Genomic DNA, 22,332 nt, shown 5'->3' with positions numbered 1-22,332 from the left:
TAAAATGCTAATTTTCAGGGACCGCTCAGTCATTTTGATCTCATTAAAACACCAGCATCCTTCTCATGCAAAACTGGTGCTTCAATTACCAACTAATTGCCTGATTATTGTGCAGGGACAGGCGACTTTAGTCAGCAAGGGACGCCGGAATTAGAGTGGAGGGAGGCAGTGCCATCCCGGTGTGACTCTGGAGGAGACGATGCGACTGATGCCACTGTGCGGGAGAAGCAAAGGCTGGGGTCGGGGTGGAAACTGAGCTGCCACCGCAGTGACCCTCCTTTCCTCTCCACCCACCTCAGGTGCTGGAGACGTGTGTGAAGAACTGTGGCCACCGCTTCCACATTCTCGTGGCCAACCGGGATTTCATCGACAGCGTCCTGGTCAAAATCATCTCTCCGAAGAACAACCCTCCCACCATTGTGCAGGACAAGGTGCTCGCTCTGATCCAGGTAGGCGAGCTCCCCTTGTCTGGTTGGCTGGGACCCGGTGAGGTGGGGCCCCTGGGCAGTGGGTCCTCATGCTTGCTTTCCCATCATTTGGAGGAAAGAAGGGAGGCCCTCTTGGGTTTAAAGACCTGTTGCAAAATGCTTATGTTTCTGTTCTCATACCACTGGAATAAAACTCTGAGGGGTAGCTGTCAAGCCGGTTGACAGAGTCTTCACTGGTTTTCTGGGTGCCTGGCTCTCTGTTGCCCACCCCCCAGGGGCAGGTTGGGGGCCTGGATAGGCCTCTGAGCCATCGGGGACAACGTGGAGCAGGAAGGGCCATACTAGAGCCAAATGCAGAACTGGCGGGGTACTGGTCGAGAACAGCTCTGTGACAGGCGGGGTGAGATCCAGGAAGATGGTGTTACAGAGTGATTCACTGAGAAGGTGACATTTCTGCTGGACCCTGCAGGACGTGGGGAGCTTGGCGGAAAGGGCAGAGCGTGAGAAGTAGTGCAGGCAGAGGTCTAGCATGTGCGTCGAAGACAGCAGTTGACATGGGTGGGCTGTATTCAGTATGAGCAGATCTGTAACAGAGTACCCCAGAACTTAGGGTTTTAACATAGCACCTGCTTATTACCTCCTTGTTTCCGTGGGTCAGGAATTCGGGAGCAGCGTAGATGAGTGACTGTGGCTGTCTGGAGGTTGTGGTCAAGACTTCAGCCAGGATTGCCTCCTCTGCGAGTTCGAGGGGCTGAAGGAGCCACGTCCAAGGTGGCTCACTGCAGGGCTGCTGGCGGGAGGCCCCAGCTCCTCGCTGGCTGTTGGTAGGAGGCCTGCGTTTCTTGCTGTGTGGACTTTTTGAGTGTCCTTATAACATGGCATCAGGTTGTCCCTGGAACAAGGGATCCAAGAGAGCTGGAAGGAAGCTGTGGTGCCTCTTGGGACCGACTCTCCAGAGTCACACACCATCTTTTCTGTCATATTCCATTTGTTAGAAGGGAGTCACCAGGTCCAGCCTCGAGAATCAAGGAATGAAACTGCATGTCTGAAAGAGAAGGGGATGCTTTAAAGCTGTCACGTGGCTCATAGAGTATGATGAAGAATGTCTGGGGCCAGGAGATGAGGCCAGAAGGATGGCCAGGGGCTCATGGGCTGTGCACGCCGTCAGCTGGTGCTCTGTCCTTTGGGCAATGGGGAGCCACTGCACTTGTCTGAGCTGGGTGCACATGGATGGGTCTGGGTTTTTGACCTAGCCCCCCGGTGACAGGGTGCAAGCACATTTGTGAACAAGCATGTTAGTGCTCTGGTGGAGGACAGATAAGGGTCTGCAGGAGCCAAGACGATGGGAGGTGGGGAGGGTGATGGCCTGGGCTGGGCGGGAGACCCTGTGACCGGGGGTGGGCGTAGGGGGCATTCAAGTTGGTGGTGGCACTTGAGCCTGGACAGGAACGTAGGACCCCGGCTGAGGTTCTCTCCTGTGTCCTCTGCCTGCAAGTCCTGTCCATCCTTCAGGTGGCTCTCAGAGGCCTCCCCACTCCTAGGTTTGCAGTGTTCCCTCTCTGCTATCACTCTCTTTTGTGGTCTTCTTTACTTCTGGGCTAACTTCTCTCTCATCTGCCTGGCTCTGAGCTCCCCAAGAGCCCATGGGCATTATATCCCAGGGGTCTAGAGCAGTTGATTGTGTAGAGTAGGTGTTCGATAAGTTGTTTTTCCTAACGAATGGGTGACTGTGGTTTGCTGAAGCTCTAAGAAAGGGGAGGAGTGAGTGACAGCAGAGCCACCTCCTTCTTAGGTGGTCCCTGTGTCTTCATTCTGCCCACCTGGCTGGCATGTCTCCATGTGTCTCCTTCCCTCCTCCCTCTTTCACATGCTCGCACACTCAGGTGCAAACCACCTCACCCGCTCCCCTCCCCACCCCCACTTCTGCCCTCGACTCCCCCATTCGGGGACTTTCCCAGTACACTGCCCTGCCCCAACACCCCCCGCATTTGATGTCAGGCCCGCAAATAGTGGCTTTTTGCTCACAATGGAGGGGGCACCCCAGCCTGAACCCCTTGTGCCCACCGGGCCTGGCCACCCCTTGACAGGCACAGCCGTGGCCAGGCTTGTGACCGCATCACCCTGTTGACAAGGGCTCTGGGATGCCTCATGAACTGGTCGTGGCTGTAGCTGTCTCTGGGGGCACCAGCCCAGCTTTCCCATCAGGATCTCAGCCTCCTCCCAGCACTGCTTCTTCCAGCTGTGTAACCTCAGCAGCTGTTTGAACCTTTCTGGGCTGCTACCTCCTTATCTGCAGAATCGGGGCCTGTGTCCCTGCCTCCCTACACCCAGTCCAGGGTCTGAGATAGCCCTTAGGGGCCCAGCGGCCGGCGCCCGTGTTGTGAAGGCTCCCCCTGCTGGCTAGGCGGTGGCATGAGCGCCCACCCACAGGGGCAGGAGTAGGATGGGCCCCTGAGGGCATCATGGGCTCGTCAACCATGATGTTCTGTATGGTCCCGCTAGGAGAATACTAAGAGCTTTGGATCAGGGTACTCTCTGAGGGGCTTGCTTATCTGCCTGGGAGGGTTCTTCCTCTCCGCGTTTTGAACCTTCCTGAGGAGCTTTTGTTTGAAAGCGGACAGCATTCAGAGCTGGCGGCTGGCTTGGCTTCTGGGATGGGGTGGACAAAAGAACAAACGGGGTTTTCAGCCTTTTCTTTTCTTTTTATCGAATTCTGTATGTGAGCAGGAGGTCACACATTAAACTAGCTCGTACAGCTTGCTAAATTTTTACAGACTAAACATACTCAGGTAAACCAGCCCTGGTATCATGACGCAGAATATGACCCACACCCAAAGAACTCCAGCTGCCTGGGAGGACCCCCTCGCCTCACAGCCTAGATGGAGTGCTCGTGTCCTTGAACTTCATGTGTGTGGCCTCTGCAGCAGCCCTCTGTTAAGTCCACATGTCTGACTGCGCCTTGTTTGCGGGTCTCATCTTATCACTGGGTATGACCGTTGGCCTTCTGTTCCTGTTGCTCACATCGCTGGGCCAAGTCCCTTTGGGTGAATGCACCCCACACTGTGTCTCCTTCCCACGGATGGTGGGCATGTGGTGTTCCCAGTTTGGGGCTGCTATGAAAAGTGCTGCTATTAACAGCCTGCAGGTGTCTTTGGGTAGTCATGTGGGTCTGTTTATATCAGGCCTGTGTTAAGTCGAATATGTGAAACTGCCATCTTTGTCGGTCAAAAATAGGAAAAAACGAGTGATTCCTTAAGGGTCAGCCTCACAGCTAGAAGCGGAATTGCGGGGGGATGCGGGATGGCCACACTCCAGGACTTACACTGGCAGGCCCTGCTGCTCCTTCCCGCCGGCCCTGGAGCACTGTAGTTGGGCAACTGTTCTCATCAGCACATCCTCGACAAAGCCTGACTGATGAGTGTGTGGATGTATGGCATCTTGTCAACCTGTTCTTAACTCCTTGGAGAAAGAAGATGACTTGATGTGCTTGTCGAATATACTTGTAAGAACTGGGCAGTATGCCCTGAGAGTCTGATGTTCCCCCCGGGAAGGGCAAGTGCTGCTTCCGCCATGGCACAGGATAGGGGGTGAGGGCGCCGGATCCCTGGCCTTCCTGCCAGCTGGAGAGGAGGCAGCAGGCCATCGTGGAAATGGCAGCGAGACCAAAAAGAGGAGCGGTCAGGTGTGTGGGTGCCAGAGCCACGACAGTTTCTTTCCTTGCCATCCTCACCATCTGGGTGTTTCCTTGCGCTCTTTGGAGCCCAGCTACCGGGAGTGGAAGTGGGCCAGTCCCAGCCCCGCCCCTGGGAGCCAGTGGTTTTATGGGGAGACAGAGGCTTGTTAGGTGAAAGAGGGCCAGGGCCTACCCAGGGAGGACTTGAGCTGGCTTTGGGATATTTGAATGACAGCCCTAAACTCTGAACATATTGACGCTTGAAAAGCTTTTAAGGCCAAGGGGTTAGACCGAGAAGCGCTCCCCACCCCGGCATCCACCCCCAGGAAACATGCATGGAGCTCTCAGCTGGAGCTGGGACCTTCGGCTCTGATGACCAGGAATGATCAGCCTTAGCCCATTGTCTCTCTGATCACTCCCCTACAGTGAAAGCAGGGAGGGGGCCTCTCTCCAAACTAGCTTTTCTTTCTTTTTTTTTTTTGTTTTTAAGGTCTTATTTATTTGACAACTCTGAGAGAGCAGGGGAACAGCAGGCAGAGGGAGACAGAGAAGCAGACTCCCCACCGAGCAGGGAGCCCGATGTGGGTTCAGTCCCAGGACCCTAGGATCATGACCTGAGGCAAAGGCAGATGCTTAACTGACTGAGCCACCCAGGCACCCCTACAAAGCAGCTTTTTAATAGTCTCCTGGTGCCTGTAGGGAGACGGGTGCTTGTCCTCGCATGTTCTCCTGGCTTCCAGCCCACCATGCCTTCTGATTCCTTTCCTGGGATGCTGATCACAGGCATTGTCAGCCTGAGATTGGACACACTGGGGCCATTGCCACTGGCACACGTTTGCTGTCAGCAGCCCTCTAGGGGGATTTTTCAAGAGAATCAGTGGATGCCTATTCCTCCTTCCCACATCCTGTCCCTCCTCTCATTGAGGGCATCTGTGTCCTCTGGCTGTCCTCTAGCCATCTGTGGCCACCCCAGGCCCCCCAGAAGAGACACCCCTCAGGCTTTTGTGCACCAGAGGCCCTGCCCTTCAGAACACCTGGGGAAGACTGCCCTCCATCTCCCCCAGCCCGAGCCCAGCGTATAAGCCGTGAGACAGGGCCATGGGAAGCGGTCACCTGACTCAGGTGTGCGGGCCCAGTGGGCTTCCCCATCGCAGGAGTTTCCCTTTGGGAGGGGAGCTGGTCCCCCAGGCAGCAAGATAGGAGGGACGTCAAGGGCACAGCAACCTGGTGAGCAGCTTTGCCGACTTCTTTGCTCCCAGCCTTTGAACTGCGTGCCACTTGCAGCCCTGGCTCTGTGTCTCACCTGGTCCCCAGCTGGCCTTTGGCTACGTGCCTTTCTCTGTCTTCGTGTGAAGTCCCATTTGTTCAGAAGACAAGAAGGACACTTGTGCCCTGTGCATCCCTCAGCCTTTCCCTTGCAGTTGCTTTCAGGAACAGAAATGATACCGTCCCGGTAGGGTAACCTCATGGCCGTGCCTCTCCTGCCTCCCGCCCCCTCCCCCCTGCCCCTTTAGCCTGCCTCCCCACCCCCTGCCTCCTAGCAATCGAATCTAAAAATACCCTCTTTCCACAGCAGGTTTTTCTTTCCACTGAAGAAAGTGAGCTGGTGGGGGCGGGGGGAGGAGGGGCTGGAAGTGTTGTATTCTTGGAAGGTGTCTGAGATGTGGTGGCCCGGCCTTTGGCCCCCTTCCACGTGGACTGGCAGTTCTCTGGAGACCCTGTCACTGGGACTAGGCAGTCTGGTCCAGAAGCTGAAGCAGAACATGGCAAAAGCCAAAAAAACAGGACCCATAGTCTAAATCAGCAGTTGTTCATTGATCTGAGATTGGATGTTGTAAAACTTCGTCAAAACTTGTGGGATACAGAAACAACGACAGTACAGTTTATGTTCATATAAGGCCACAGTCTGGTGTTTGGTGTGCAGTCCCAAGGAGCAAAGGGAAAAAAAGCATGAAAGTGTTTTTTCTCTCCCTATTCGACCTCCCTCTGGGCCCTTCAGCCCCCAGCACTGTAAACAGAGGCCAGAAAAGCACTTTGCTTTCCTAGAGGGCAGGTTGCTGGGACCAGCCTTGTGGCTCCTTGGCTTTAGGTTGGGGACCCGGAATGAACCAGACTTCCTGAGCTTTGCTCCCTCTCCTAGATTCTCACATCTCAGCTGGGTCAGCCGTCCAGAGGGGCTCCTGCTTTCTTTGTCAGGGTCACCTCAGTCCGTGGACAGCCTAACTGGCCGTCGTCCCATGTTCTCCCAAGTAGAACAATAAGGATACTTAGTAACCATGAGATCTGAAGTCAGTCGAACTTAACAAACGATGGCTGACTGCCTTCTCTGTGCAAGGGTGAGACTGGCTGTGTGCCTTCACAGGTGTGACCTCGTGGGAAGACAGGCATTTGGCCATTGTGCCAGGAAGATGCCAGAGGCCCGGCATCTCTGGATGGATCCCAATTCTGCGTTTCCACTTACGACTGTTCCCTTAAAGGTGCCCCCCACCCTGTTCCCCACTGACATCAGAATCTTGTTCAGTAGAGAACGCCACCACAAACGTATGCTCTGTGAGCAGCCGGCTCACCCCAAGCTGCACAGGATCCCCTGCAGGGGTTCAAATAGTAGCAGGCAGGAAGATTAGTCATGGCTGCTTGGCTATAGGTAACGGATGCCAGTTCCAGCTTGCCTAGGCAAAGAGGACAGTTTGTCATGACCAGGCAGGGGTTCCCAGAATGCTGGGTTGTGACTAGACCTGGGGAAGGGACAAGAAGGGATCAGGGAAACCCTCCAAATCCTCTCTTGGCTGCACCTTCCAACACATAGGCTGTCTCTGCTCCCTGGTCCCCACTGGGCACGTGACTGCTTCCCAGAGCCCCGCATCTATAGAGGACAGTGTCATTTACCCAAGGAGAGGAGCCCAACTCTCTCTCTAAGCTCAGGTCAAGCTCCTGGGAGGAGGGGAAGCTGACTGGCCTGACTTGGGATGTGTGTTTCCCTGCTGGTGGCACAGAAAACCAGAGAAGGGGGGCTTGTTGGCTCGCTGTCAGGCCAGGTGCCCCGAGAAGTATCCACTGCCTGGAGAACACAGCGATGGTTCTTTAATTTCCATTCTTCCTATCTCCGATCTGGCTGACATGGAGGGCAAGATGAATGAAAAGTGGTCCCCTGGAGCTGTTTGTCCTTCCTTAGAAATAGAGGCAGGAAGTGGCCCCAGGAAGAACTATCATGCTTTTTTCTCCCCAGCCTCCCCCAGCAGGCTGTAAACCCAGTCTTAGACCCTAAATGAACATGCTAGCTGCATTTTGAAGCAAGCCTCCCAGGACTCAGCTGGATTTTGAATCTGGTGGTGGCAGCCAAAGCAGCTGGTAGAAAACGGGGCTCTGGGGCACTCCCTAGGGGGACAGGCCTCGGTGGTGCTACTCTCCAGCTGGCGCTCCAGACGGGCCTCTGCAGGCACCTTGGGTCCTGCTCAGCCTCCAGAAGGAAGTGTTGGCCAAGAGGGGCCGTCCTCCAGCGGGCATTAAATCCCCGAGTGTGCAGATCAAGTACGTGGATCAAGGAAGCCCAGCTGACAGTAATGTTTGTGGCGAGACACATCTGTCAGAGTGAGCGAGGCTGTTTGGAAACTGACCTTTTAACTTCAAACGGGTCTGTTGGTTAGAGATAGAGTTTCTGTGGCTGCCTCAGGATTGGTTGGAACGCATTGCTAGAGCCGGGGAGGCACTTAAAGGCTTGTGACAGCAGCAGAATTGGCAACAGAACCGTGGGCGCGAGACACTGCTGCCTCCTCTGGGTATGTATTTGGTGGGTGACAGGACAGAGCTGAACTTCATTGCAGGGAGCCTTTTGGAGACCGATCTTTCTCTCCTTTGATAGATTCCGTAACTTTCAAAGAACAAAATATTTAAAAATCACTTAGGAGTTTCGCCAATTGATGAAAAGTGACAGTCTATTGAAATATGTGTTCTTTTCCTCTCTGCGGGGTGTTTTCATCGAAGGGACTCCAGTGGCCGTGCTTTGCGGTGGCTTTGGCCACGTGGGCAGGTATGCAGTGACGCTGTGGGCGGCACGGGTTCTCTCGCCCCTGGGCCACCATTACATTGCCTCTCCGGCTAGGCTAGGCGGTCTCCGCTTTTGCACGCTCCGATCCACGGAGGAAGCCCCACGTTAGCCTTGATTTCCCATCACACATCAGTTTCGCCTTTCCTCTCTGCCCCATCTGCCTCTGGCTCCTGCCTGCACCCGAGAGCTCTGCAGAGCTGAGCCGCGGCACTGCTGTCCCCCCAACGGTGTCCCATGGGCCCAGCAGTGGGGCCATGTCTTCATGCCCTTCCGCTCAGCACCACCAGGAATTGATTTCCTGGAGATTAGGGAAATGCCTCTGTTTTAGGATGCGCCACCGTGCTTAGGTGTTATTTCCCTGCATCTTCTCCAAGGAAATACTCCATGCTGAATTAAGTTTTGTGTTTTTGTTCACGCTCAACAGCACTATTAAAAACCCCCCATTTCGGGGCGCCTGGGTGGCTCAGTGGGTTAAGCCTCTGCCTTCGGCTCAGGTCATGATCTTAGGGTCCTGGGATTGAGCCCCGCATCGGGCTCTCTGCTCAGCGGGGAGCCTGCTTCCCCCTCTCTCTCTGCCTGCCTCTCTGCCTACTTGTGATCCTGCCTACTTGTGATCCTCTCTCTCTCTGTCAAATAAATAAATAAAATATTAAAACAACAACAACAACAAACCATTTCGCTTGCCGCATCATGGCAGCACTGGGCGAGGGGGGTGTCGGGGGACAGGAACAGAGCGGGTTTGGGCAAAGAGCATGGGCCTCTGCGAGGGCACATGGGCTGCTGTTGGTGAGAAATCCTTGCTAACAGGCCCTCTCTTTCCTTCCAGGCGTGGGCTGATGCCTTCCGAAGTAGCCCTGACCTCACCGGTGTGGTGCATATATACGAGGAACTGAAAAGGAAAGGGGTCGAGTTTCCCATGGCAGACTTGGACGCTCTGTCTCCCATACACACACCACAGCGGGTAAGCTTCCAGCTGGCATTTTCTAGAAAGACCTACTGCAGAACGGGCCAGCCACCACCACCACCCTTCTGCTGCTCCCTTTGAATTATTTAGCTTGTCATCATGCTTTCTTAAAGCTTGAGGGCATTTCTTTTTAATAACAAGGGGAATGTGGGAGTGAGACAGCTGGTTGACTGGTGATTAAGTGGCAGCGGTGATCCCCCCCTGTTTTCATCTGACTGTGGAAGGATATAATAGAGGGATCAGTTCTGACATTTTTGTGCAAATGGCCTCTTGGGTGGAGCCATCCATCTCATGAGGGCCACTAGCACCTACTTTGCAGAGGCCCCAGGAGTCCGGTGTGGGGATGCCGGCCTCTTCCTAGGAGAGCACCGAGACATCTCAGTGTTGGCAGTGCAAAGGAGCTAATGGTGTCACTGATCGTGAGACAAAGGGTAGCTTCTGGTTTTTTCCAACTGTACAGGTCAAATAGATCGAAATTTTATTTTGAGCTACTAGTGTTCAGCATCCATGCGGACATCCTTTGGTTCTGCCAGCCTTGGGATGCAAAGCCCAGGGGAGGCCCATTTAGGGGCCTGCCATGCAGCTCTTGCAATGTGGGGCAGCTCTGTGCTTCTGAATGGAAACCACGCCAGTGATGGACACCGTTCATCCTAGTACCTCTGTGGCTGGGAATCAGTCTTTGGCCCCACGGGACAGCCAGGAAGCTCCAGGATGTGGGAGAGGCACCTTGACCCAGCATGCTCTGCCTTGGTGGCTCCCTCTGCCCGTCTCTGAAATGGGGGTAAGGAGTCCAGAGCATCTCTCCAGATCCCTCGTGTGGATCACAGTTAACGTTCAAGAGGCTGAGATACTGAAAGGGAAAGCCTAAGAAATTGTACTTTGCAGAGCATTATTCTCATTATGATCCCTCCAAACCACTTGCTGTGCTTTGTGGGATAAACGTAACCCGTTTTATTCTTCTAATAATGACACAGAGCAGTGTTGTTGTGCCTGTAATTACAAAGAACATTCGGTAAATTGCATAATTACTATTTATATTAGTCTCCTCCATAAAGGCCAGAATACCATCTTCTGCTACCAAATAGGGATTCATGATTAGCAAAACTTTGCAGCAGGCCCCCTCCACTCACATTCTGAGGTGGTCCTAATAAGGGGAACCCTGACCAAAGCCCTCACAGAGCACCCTCTTTCCAAGTGACTTTGGTTGCCTGTGAGGTAAGTAGAAGGAGGAGCTGTCGTCGGTCGGCAGGCCGCTTTAGGGCTGGAGAGACTGGGAGCAGAGCCGGCAGAGGGATGCCTCCAACCTCGCAGGTCAGCAGCAGAGCTGGGCCCCCCGCCCGCCTGCCAGCTGCGGTGGCGGGAAGGGCTGCCCTGGGGTGGGGTAGGTGCCAGGCCCGGCCACACAGGCAGCCCAAGTGAACAGAGGACTTTGTTGTTGCCGTGCCAGAGCGTCCCCGAAGTGGATCCAGCCGCAACCATGCCCAGGTCCCAGTCGCAGCAGAGGACGAGCAGCAGCTCCTATTCCTCGCCTCCTGCTCCCTACTCCGCTCCGCAGGCCCCGGCTCTGAGTGTGACTGGCCCCATCACGGCCAATTCAGAACAGGTACTCAAAAGACTTCCGGGCCACAGGCAGGGCAGCCGACTGTCCTCATTCACCCTTTGGGGACATATACGGAAGCCTTCGCTGACCGGGTGTTGTGCTAGGTGTTGGCGGCCCCCAGATGGCAGGGCCCAGATCCTCTCCCGAGGGCTCGCCTTGTCACGGGGAGACGGGGTGCAGACCGCGGGAGCGGTAGCCAGGAGCTGAGCCCAGAACTGACGCTGCCGAGGCTCTGGAAGCCAGAGGAGGGCCTCGTCTGACAAGGTGCAGAGGGTTTGGAGGATCAGTGCAGGATCCAAGAGACGGGGGAGGCCAAAGGTCAGCGACCCAGTTGGGCTGTGAACAGTCTTGTGGGTCACGCAGAGAGGTCTGGATTGATCTCCCAGCGTCAGCTGTCAGAGGCTGAGGACAGGATCCGCAAGGTGCCGTGCAGGCAGAGGCCAGGATGAGGGGGGCCCTTAGGAAGCGCCCTTCCTGCCTTTATTCCAAACACTGCCCACCTTCCCTGAGTTACTTCCTGAGAGGCCAATGCCCTTTTAACCCCAAACTGGATTTTTTTAGATGAGTTGTAGGGACTGGTACTTAATGAATCTCTAGAACGTCCATTAGTGTAAAAAAAATTTGAGAATTGATCAGACTTGGGGAAAACAAAAAAAAAAATTCTGTTCCAGTGTTTACATTTTTTAAGTCCTTATTTAATATTTGTGACAGTGTCATCATGATGGAAACTCATTTAAACAGAGGGGTCAGGCGTTGAGGTGTGGTTACCTAAAGCATCGGGCCAGGGCCGCTCACGTTTCTGTTCTCTGCTGGCCCCAAGAAGGCCAGCTGGAGGTCAGACGGGCCTAGGCTTAAGTCTCCTCTCTGCCATTCGCTGTGAGGCTTCCGTTGGCTCATTTAACCCAACCAGGTCAGTAGAACCGGGCGGTAGTCCATCTCTTGGACCCTGTGGAGCCATTGTGGGCTTCACAGGCAGCAGGAGTGGCCTCGTGGTCATCACCTATGTGCTGTGTGTACTCATAAGGAGAGGAAGTTGAAACCCACAGCTGAAACACGGGCTGTATGATAACCATGGGCTTCATTTGCTCCCTTCTGCCCTTTCTCCTGACGCAAAATGGCCAGGACCTGTCCCCAGAAGGGAAGCCCTAGGGAGGAGGGTCTCTGGCGGCTGTGGGCTCTGCTTCCAGTAGCAGAACTGGGCCCGTTTCTGCTCAGAGCGGTCTGACACATTTGGAGACCTAGATACCTTCCACTGGTTCCTTGTCAGTGTGGTGCGAGCTTGGGAGGAGCTCTCTCATCGAGGCCAGAACGGTCTGGAATGGGTGAGAAGGCATGCCTCCTGCCCCTGGGGGAAATGGAAGTGGAGCCGGCAGGAACCCAGCCTGGCCTAGAGGGACCCCAGGGGCTTCTGAGCCCATGTGTTGTCTGTTGCATTCCTGAGCTTCCAGGGCCAGAAACCTCTTGTGGCTAAGATGTGAGAGGAGTTCATCTACCAGGCAGAACCAGAGGGGAGAGGAGCCTCTCAGGACCTGGCCCAGTGCCCTCATTGACCACTTGTCCTTCTGTCCATCCAGTATACATGTACTGAGGGCTCCTGTCCCTTTCCCAGTGCTGAGAGTACCAACCTCCACTCATTAGAGTCCCTGCCCCCAGGAGATGGGGGGCAGGGCAGGGCCGGGCCTGCGGTAGGAGGGGCCTGGTTGGTTCTTCCTCAGGGAGGGGGACAGCAGAGTCTGTAAAGGCTTCAGGGAGTACAGAAGATGTCATTTGAGCTAGGTCAAAGTGCAGTTGGGATCCGTAGTAAAATCCTGCGCTCTCGTTATTGTAGTAGAAAAGGGGCTGGATGCGTACCAGCACTGTGCGGGGTCTTCACTTCCGTCGTTCCTAGCAGCCCTGAGTCGTGGGCAGTGCTTCCCCCTCTCCATAGGTAAGGAGACGGAGGCCCAGGCAGGTTCAGGTCTGTCCCTTAGGTGTCCCTACTGCAGGAAAGATGGCTGAGGCCCAGGCTCCGGAGAGCTCTGTTGGATGGGCAGGTAGGGAGCTGGGGCAGGAGGGGGTCTCCCCGGAGTCTTCTCTTGGTCCATCTCCCTCATTCTTGCCACACCAGAAAAGTGCAGCTGACACCGCCAGCCCCTCAGGGGACCAGGGTTCTTCGATTGGAAACCCCTGGGGCCAGCGTCTGTAGCAATGAGGGCCCTTGGGGATCAATCACACGTTCTACCACTTTTACTCCAAAGAGTAGGGACAGAGGCCTGAGAGATGAACTCCCCACTTGAGCTTCTGCAGCGGGAGGGCCAAGCTGCTCACCAGCTCTGTCCACGCCGGATGCAGAGCTCTCTTCCATCCGAGTCGTCTGTGACAAGCTCTCGGTAACCAGGGCCTTTGTGGGGTGGCCTCGCTGCCTCATTCACGTCTCTCCCTCACCCTCACACACAGACCAGAGTGAGCCAAGAAGCCTTCGAATGCTGAGCACATTCAGAGGTGTAACCTAGATGTCACAGTGAAGGGGACTGTCACCGTACAGGTGCAGCTTGACTGACCTATGCTTCCTGCTTTCCTCTCCACTCCCACCCCCCTGGCCCAACAGATTGCCAGGCTTCGGAGTGAACTGGACGTCGTTCGAGGCAACACGAAAGTCATGTCGGAGATGCTAACAGAAATGGTCCCTGGGCAGGAGGATTCGTCCGATCTGGAATTGCTACAGGTGAGAGGGGGTATGTCCTTGTCTTGTGGAAGCTCTGGACCTGGGGACCCAGCCGTGAGGCAGGAGCAGGACCCGGGGGACTATTGTGGGAAGGGACCGAGTCCCTGTAGGCTTGCCCTCAGCCTCATGCTTCCTTCCTGGGATCGGTCAGAAGCCAGGACCAGGCTCTCTCTTTTATTTTCCTTTGTGACATTTTTTTTCCCGACTCTAAAATGCTGATCACAGAATACATGCCCACCAAAAGATAAAGGACATACAAAGAAGAAAATACTCATTTTCTTTGATTCCAGCACCCACAAATAACCACTGTCCTTGTTTTGATGCAAAAAGTCTTTCTGACTTTTTTTCCATGTTAGTTTTTGTCTCAAAAGGTAATTGATATACTATTGTGTGGACAATGTCATGTGTCGCTTCACTCCCTCAGCATTATGTGGTGAGCACTTGTGATAGGACCTCCTCAACCTTCCCCGTGTGCAGGAGCCCTTCTTTCTAGCCACACTTTGCCCCTGAGACAGTCCTGAGACCGAGAGGAGGTGGAGGCTTTTTTTCTTTTCCTGAATACTGAGGGGTCCAGGCCGGGGTTGGGCACCTGATGGTTCTTGGGCATTTGCTGCTAACTGGCCTCCCTGACCCCTAGGCACCCTGCAGATCTGGGGGTGAGGCAGGAAGGGGTCTAGGAGCAGGGCTGGCCTCCAGGGCCGCCCTCAGACTAGCATCAGGGATTGTGGTGAGCCAGAACAAGAGCTAGCAACCGATCTCCACCACCACCGTCTCCGACGACTCTGGCATTTGTAGGAAGTGGCAAACAGCACTGCCCTTAGAAGCAGTGACCTTCTGGAGGGGTGGAGAAGAGATGCTCTAAGCTGCAAATGCCAGATCTTTTCAGCGGGAGGCAAGATGCTTGAGTAAACAGGTCAGGAGCCAGACTGGCTTGGTGAGCTGGCAGGAGCACCTCACGACGTGCCTGCTGCCGCTCTCCTTGTCTGGCACTTGGAGCCGGCAGTCTTGGTCCCCCAAGTGCCACTCCTTCCAACCCGCTGTTGGCACCTACTTGCAGCCCCCGAAAGCCCAACCCGGGTGGTCCCGCCTGTCAGCAGTGCCCCTGGCCACAGTGACCAGGCCTGCTCCCAGGCCACTTCTCATCATACCCTCTTCCTTCCCTGGTGGAGACCTGCTCTGGGCCGGATGCCAAAAAAGCAGAGGTGCATGGAGCGTAGTCCTTGCTCTGGAGGAGCGCCCAGCCTGGTGCGGGAGGCCGACAGGAAGTGGGTCATTTCCTGAACCCATGACATCAGGTTGCTCTTAAAGCCAAGCCAAGTACCCTCAGCCAGCCCAAACGAGGAGCCCCACGCGGCCTCTCCCAGCCTCACTCCTGACACCTACAGCCGGCCCGGGTTGGCCTCCATTCAGTAGGGGCCAGCTGTCTGCATGCCACACAATAGGGGATCCAGTGTCCCTTTAAGGCACCATTGACCTCCATTCCCAGCCTATAGGGGGAGTTCTTCCAGGCCTTAGGCGCTACAGAGGAATCTGAGATCAGTCCAGAAACAATCCAGAAACTGCGACGGCCTCTTGAGGCAGCTTTGTGCTGTGTCAGCATCAGAATTCCTGCTGACAGGGGGTGGTTTGCAGTGGACAGAGCTGAGCTCCTGGCAGCAGGGGGGTGGGCTGAACAAAGCCAACATGCTTCTAGACAGCCAGAGCAGACCCAGACAGCAAGCATACTCTGTGTGTGTGTGCATGCTTGTGTGTGTGTGTGTGTGTGTGTGTGTGTGTGAGTGTGCGCGCGCGCGCTTAAACAAGCCCATCAGCCAAGACAAACAGAACCTAATCTCCTGGCGTCAGCTCACAGTTTTCAAAAATAGGTTGCTTCCCATGACGTTTTCCTTCCCTCTGTTTTGTTCCAACTCCAAACCTACCAACCCTCCCTGCTATCTTATAAATCAAACAGAGAAAGAATGGCTCTGGGTGCCAGTGGGAGGCTGGCCTCTCAGCTCGGGAGATTCAGGAGTTGCGCAGCTCTGTGCGAGCAGCCGCGGTCCTGCTGGCTCCCAGCCTTGCTTCTCAGTCATCCCTGACATCTCCCCTCGTTGTCTTCCCCCAGCAGTCGGAGGCCGGCGGGGCAGGGGCTCCCAAGGGCGGGGGCTACCCCAAACAGTGAGACCTCCTCGTGGGAAAATGTCACCAGCTGCTTGGAAAGTGATAGGATCAGAATGTGGCCTGAGGACCCTTCAGCTGAGCTGGAGGGCAGCCAGCTTGCAGGGCAGAAGCTGTCCAGAGCTCATGGTGCTGGCCGGGGCCATGGAAATAAACCCATTTGTCACCAACCCAAATGTTCACGCCAACAGAAGCCTCTCCCGACTCAAGTGTAAATTGCTGGGTAGGAGGCGGAGGAAACGCAAAGTGAGGAAATTGGAGGTGTCAGCCCCAGGATGCACCGGGGCTGGCGAAGCGCGGTCCTGGACGGTGATGTCCCTAATTGCTTCCTGTGCCTTGCATCGTACTTTCAGGAGTGGTCTTGAAGAGCCACAGGGAAGCTGGGCAGGAGAGCCACTAGCCTGAAGGGAGACTGGGGCCACTCCTTATAGTGTGCTGTCATCTTAGTCGGAGCCCCTGAGGGAAACTGAGGCAGGGGGCCCAGAGGGAACGTTGTGCCGGGACAGAGCCCTCCACTCCCTGAGCTGGGACAGACCTTCTAGGCAACTAGTCCAGCTCCACACACGTGCTCGGATTCAGCGGCCACCTCATTTTTCTTAGCATTTTCTTGACATGACAGGCTGTGTGAGCCCACGGAACACTTCATTTCCAGATGCATGTCCTGGTCAGACTTCGGGAACCACCACAGGAGGGTGGAAAGAATCACTGGGTTCACATCCAGGCCCGACCACTGACAGTCTGGGCAAGACTGGGAGACTGGGCAGGGCCCGGAGTGATCACACTCCTCTTGGAAGAATAGAAATTGTCCATGGGAGGGGTGCCTGCGTGGTTCAGCCGGTTTGCCGGCCAATTCTTGATTTCGGCTCCGGTCATGATCTCAGTGTTGAGAGATTGAGCCCCATCTCGGGCCCCATGCTCAGTACAGAGTCCGTTGGAGATTCCCCCACTCCCTCTGCCCCTCCCCCTGCTCATGTGGGAGCTATCTCTCTCTCTCAAATAAATAAAATCTTTTTAAAAATTGTCCATTTGAGGTGGCTGGCACAGTGCCAGGCGCAGGCAAATCATATGCAGGTTGGACCTCCTGCGATTATCGTCAGTACATCCTTGTAGAGGGCAAGCTAAAGTCTGTCTCCCTGTAACCGCTACCTTGGTCTGTCTGCTCTAACCACAGAACATAACAAAGTCCTCTTTCACAAAGGTCGGTCCTTAAATATTTGAAGACTCCTGCCAGGGCCTGGTCTGTGTGGTACAGATGTGGCTGTTGGCAGCCCACCTGGAAGATGAGTTCTCAGCTGGAGGCTATAAAATGGAGAGCTTCCATCAACCGAAAACCTTCCGTCTCTTTCTTAAGGGGCTGGGAAGCCATATCTTCCATACCCTGCATGTGGGCACTTGGGTTCAGGCCTGAAATTTGAGACCATTTCTATGTCTGCCGAAATTCATGTCCTTAGCTACAGCCTGGGAGTCCGGTTTTGGAAATCTTTAACGATCTTGAGGCTGTCATCCAGTAACTCCACGTCTCTCCCAAATTAGCCTCTTGAGCTTTGTTTTCAAATAATAATAACTTTTAATTAATCCAGTGATGTCCAAATTGGGCATTCCTGCCTGGCTACCAACACATCATAAAAGAAGCTCTCCTCCGCGTTGTTTCTTCAAGTAGCAGATGGCACGTCCCCTCCTGCTTCTTGCATCTCGTTTCAACAAAAACTGGGGTGTCCAGGACCATTTTCTCTAGAGATATCTAGTTTACTCTCCATGTTTGGCTTCATTATTCCCCCTTCCCTTCAACAAAGAGTTTCTTCTTCTCCCCGCCCTCCTTTGCTGTTGTAGAAAGATCTTCAGGACCTTATTCTGCATTCCTTAGAACTTGGAGAAGGTTCAGAGGAAACCCATAAAGATGATTAAAAGAGTGTTTTGCGAGATGGGGATGAGAATGTCCCTTGAAGAAAAGATAAAGGCATTGGGATTAATTAGAAAGAGGTTATTTTAGTAAGTTCTGATCGATGGAGGGCTTTTGCACAAAGAACCCTGACCAGCTGTTCCCCCTCCTCTGTTGAGAACCGGACATAGGAGGAGGCCAAAGCTAAAATCTTCAGCGTGTAGGAAATGCCTGTCCTGGCTGTTGCATGGTGGGAAGATTGATCAGGGCAAGGTGTGTGCTCTCATGACTTAGGATGAGAAGAAAGTCACTCTGTGTGGCTGCTTTAGAGGGGTACGTAGGCAGAGGAAGGTCTCCCAACTGTGCCTGCCATGGGTCTGGTTGCGGGTGACCCCACGGAGGTCCTGTAGACAGCCTGCTGGTGTTTGGTGGCAGAAATCTCAATGTGCTGTTCCTCTTCTCCCCTTTGATCTCTTTGTTTTTTTTCTCACTGTTTATTTTTTTTTAAAGATTTTATTTATTTATTTGATAGATAGAGATCACAAGTAGGCAGAGAGACAGAGAGAGAGGGAAGCAGGCTCCCTGGCGAGCAGAGCGCCCTGTGTGGGACTCGATCCCCAGGACCCCAAGATCATGACCTCAGCCGAAGGCAGTAGCTTAACCCACTGAGCCACCCAGGTGCCCCTATTTTTTTTTAAGGTGATTAATTTTTTTTTTTTTTTAAGGTGATGACTTAGTGGCATCTGGCTATTCAGTGGAGTGTGTGACTCTTGATCTTGGGGTTGTAAGTTCAAGCCCTCTGCTGGGTGTAGAGATTATTTAAAATAAAATTTTTAAGAAAGAAGAAGAAAGTAACTTAAAAGCTTGAAGGAAGGACATGGTAAAATTTTCTGCAGAGGCCCTAGGACATCCTTGATTTGGAAGCTCCAGGCGGACTCTCTGGGCCAGTTAGGAAAAGCTCTTTGAAAGACCCCTGAGTGCCCCTCTGGGATCAGAGCATGCGAGGCTCTGCCGTTGGGGTCAGGGCTCTCTTTCCCAGCGCCCCAAGCTGAGGGCTGTGGGGAACAAGGCAGCAAGTGCAAAGGGCAAAGCAGATGCTTCTGGTGCACACGGTCCATGAGATCACCACATTCTGTGCTCTGGGGTCTCATTCTTCCTCCACGCTGATAATATTAGAGCTATTAGAGGTCTCAGACATCATCTCGCACTTTCCAAACACTTCTGTGAGGTGTGGGGAGCTTTTATCCACAAATAAAATTGCACAGAGAACTGCAGTGTCTCGGAGATAAAATGGGAGCTGCCCTGGCTGCGGGGGTGGGGGGGGGCGGTGGGAGTGTCCCAAACCCCAGGCCATGGGGGTACCTCAGGGGCCCTCTGCAGAGCTTCCCCACTTCTCCGACCCCCTTTTCCTACCCAGGGAGAAACAGGCCCAGAGAACGATGGAGAGCTGACCTAGACATGGCTGCTTACTGCCTGCCACTTGGTTCCCAGCACCCAGGAGGGCCTGGGCTCCGTCGGGGAGATTGAGTCCATCCCTGCCCTTTTCTGTCTAGTGGCTCAGGTGCTTTGGAGACATATTTCTGAGGCATTCCCTTCAGTCTCCTGAACGATCTGGTTTGTTTCTCCTTTGACTCGGTGGACCATCCTTGAGGCCCACTCTTTCTTCCCAGGCTTCTAGGGATTGGGGTAGGGGTAAGAGCTTGTTCTCACTTAATGGAGATACACTCGAGCCAGAGATGCTAGGGGGAGGGAGCTCTGACCACATGGGGCGGCAGCGCTGAGTGGAAGTATGTCCAGTCTGGAGGGGGTACGGGTTGGGGGAAGACCCCAGGATCCTGGGTGGATAGGGAGACGGATAGCTGGGTGGACACATGGTAAGCTGGAAGTGTAAAATGTTAATAGTAGTTAGAATCCAGGGTTCTACTATAGCATTTTAAAATCTTTTCTACGTTTAAAAATGTTGTGGTTAAGCATTGGGGTGGGGAAACATTCCGGGGCCTTGAAGGATGAGTAGGAATTTGTTTGGTGAAAAAGAAGAGGAACATGGCAGGCAAAGGGCTGACTTGTTGGGGGCCCCAGAGCAGTAAGGGGCCTGAGGCCGTCTGCTGTTCTAGAAAGTCTGAAGGGTATTTGGAGAAGGCCGGTGGCTCTGGGAGGTGATGCCCCCAGCTTCTGCTAGGGTGGCTCAGGACCTCTTTCCGTCTTGGGATTGGCCTACAGTTTGGATAGGAAGTCACTGACCTTTCCTTTCCCTCCCCAGCCCAGGGAGCCAGGGCTTGCTGCTTGGCCACAAATACCAGACAGAGCCACACTTCCTGTTCTGGACCTGTCTGGAGCGGGAGGGGGCAGGGGGCCGTGGCTGCCTTTGCCAGAGGGAGTGGGCCTATGGCTGGGGCTCCAGAACCTTTTGCTCATCAGAGATTTTGTTTGCGGACACCTTGAGTGTTCATCTCCTTTGTACGGGGCATATACACATCCAGGAAGGGATCTAGGCGCTGTGCCTCTTCCCTCTGGCCGCCACCTGGCCGCCTGTGTCCCCAGGCTCTGGCTTTCCTGCTCTTTGTCCCCACGCGCTTTGGCTGGTCTCCAGCGTGTCTTCCAAAGCACTAGGCAGGATCTGCGGCCCAAGAATGGCCAAATGTCTTTTTCCTTTTGCTTAATGAAGGCTGGTCCTTTATGGTCCTTTAAAGTGAATCCGAATCCGTGCTCCCTTATGCGCCCTGAGAAGGTGCTCCAGGTGCTCTAACGATGTATCATAAATATGATTAGATTATTTTTATTGTGCACCTCAGTGCTAGCCATGGGATCCTTCCCATGATCTAACGTGATTGCTTTTTTCAGAAGTTCATCTGTGTGGGCTTTTGTTTCGTTTTTTTTTTTTTTTTAAGATTTTTTTTTTTTTTAATTTATTTGTCAGAGAGAGAGCGAGCGAGAGTGAGCACAGGCAGATAGAGTGGAAGACAGAGTCAGAGGGAGAAGCAGGCTCCCCGCGGAGCAAGGAGCCCGATGCGGAACTCGATCCCAGGACGCTGGGATCATGACCTGAGCCGAAGGCAGCTGCTTAACCAACTGAGCCACCCAGGCGTCCCTTGTTTCGTTTTTCGATTTTCATTCTAGCCCTCATTCATGAGTACACTTTGTTTCTGTAATTAGGATTTCCGCTGAGCCTTTGGCTTTCCTGTGTAGTCACTGTCCCTGTGGTGACTGGATTTGACCTGTGGGTGTCTACCAGCACCGTGGCTGGGATTGTGGCAATCCATCACCGAGTTCTGGCCAGGCTTCAGGTCTCAGGCCTTTTCCCCTTTTCTTCTCAGGGCCGGCCGGGGAATATGAGCCATTCACAATGGTGGAGAGTGGACAGTTCTTGGCATCTTACTGGATATGATATCCTGTGCGATTAATTTTTTTATATTTGTCTTGTGTTATTCTAATTCACGCATGTATGTTTATAAATGCTGACTTCTGGGGAAATGGGGCCTGGGATGAGTCCTAGAGAGGGAAAATTTGATTCTAGGTGAATGAGAATTGCCCATTCTCCTGAGTGGAGAGGGGGGCCAGCAACAAGACTAAGCGGGTATAGATCCTGAGCCAGGGCAATGATGGGGAGCAATTAGTTTTGCGTGGACCAAGGGTTTAGAGCATCGAAGAGTGGAGGTGTCCCCAGCCTTCCCCCTCCAGCCTCAGTCTGCTTCTGGCCTCCCCTCCTCTGTGTCATCTGCTGGTGGGAAAGCTACTCCCCATGGAGGCTGATTTGGCCAGGGGTGCAGCCAGTCCCTGAAACCCCAGGTCAGAGGGCGGGAGAGAGGAGTTGTGAATACCCAGTGATTTGCTGACAGACCCTTAGTTCTAGGATCACTCTGCCTTCTCCCAAACCTGGAATGGGAGTCGTAGGAGAACCAAGAGTGGGACTGTTTCCACAGAAAAAACTAGAAGGTCTGGATGTTGGGCTTGCTGGCCTCGTAACCCAGAGCAGCATTCTGGTTGTATGGAGGGCCAGCAATGGGGTAGAACGAAGACAAGGGCGGTGTTTCCATAACCAGACAGGGCCCAGCAATCCAGAGGCTCTCCAGTGAAGCTTTTTTTCTTCTGGTGAACACCAGACTCTTTTGGACCCAGCTGTCTAAATCTAGAAACCTTCTGTCTTGACACCCCTTCTGTAGTGGGGTGACTGTGGGCTGACCCATGTGGGTTGGGCTTCTTTCCTCAGCTGTCCCTGCTCTTGGGGAGGGAGCCCCCACAAGCTGAGCAGCCAGGGGAACGCTGATGGCAGAAGCAGTTTCCAGACCTGGTGTCTGGCTGGTCATGATCTGCTTATTCTGTGATGGGGAGGTCTGTCATCATCAGTACTTTGGTCTTACCTGCAGGATCAGGCTCAAGACACTCACCGTCCAATGGTGAAGGGTATGTATGTGCATATAAGTGTGTAAGGGAACACTATTTAGAGACCTTGGACTAAGTATGGATAGAAGGAAGGAAGCCTGCCTCCATCAATTATTTCTCTCCAAAGTACTTAGGGTGTAGCTACTATGTGTTGGTCAAGGATGCTGGAGAAATTGGGCCAAGAGAGGCCAGCCCTACCTTCAAGGAGCTTCGGTGTAGAGGGGGAGGCTGATAGGGGGTCCAGCCGTAATGCCCCTGCGTGCCAAGCTCAGTGTTACACGGCACTGGTAAGCCCCAGGATTCCCTGCTTCGCATCTGGCCACATCTGGCCAATCAGCAGATGATTACTGGGCCTTTTCTCCATGTGTGGCTCAGCGTAGGGTTTGAGGTCATCTCCGGGGTAGGAAATGATGGCATCTGCTTCTCCCTCGTGGTGTTTCTGGTCTAGTGGAAGGGGAAACCTAGTTCTGGCCAAGCTGGCCAGACGAGGAGACAGAATATG

At 53.9% G+C, this 22,332-nt stretch overlaps 1 protein-coding gene across 6 annotated transcripts in view; it reads left to right on the top strand.

Moving 5' to 3' along the window:
* TOM1L2 (target of myb1 like 2 membrane trafficking protein) overlaps positions 1-22,332 on the top strand; it is a 115,858-nt gene that overhangs the window by 73,909 nt on the left and 19,617 nt on the right. For 4 of the 6 annotated variants that reach the window (XM_032321946.1, XM_032321944.1, XM_032321943.1 and 1 more), the window contains exons 4-7: positions 300-449; positions 8,973-9,107; positions 10,558-10,713; positions 13,298-13,414. In XM_032321946.1, coding sequence (XP_032177837.1) covers positions 300-449; positions 8,973-9,107; positions 10,558-10,713; positions 13,298-13,414 — 558 coding nt within the window. The remainder of the gene's footprint in view (positions 1-299; positions 450-8,972; positions 9,108-10,557; positions 10,714-13,297; positions 13,415-22,332) is intronic. The other 2 variants (XM_032321948.1, XM_032321945.1) reach the window with 1 other exon arrangement.

Source organism: Mustela erminea, chromosome 18 (assembly GCF_009829155.1).
Source record: "Mustela erminea isolate mMusErm1 chromosome 18, mMusErm1.Pri, whole genome shotgun sequence".
NCBI lineage: Eukaryota > Metazoa > Chordata > Mammalia > Carnivora > Mustelidae > Mustela > Mustela erminea.
The sequence above is the reverse complement of the archived record's forward strand: the minus strand, read 5'-3'. Positions and strand labels throughout refer to the sequence as shown.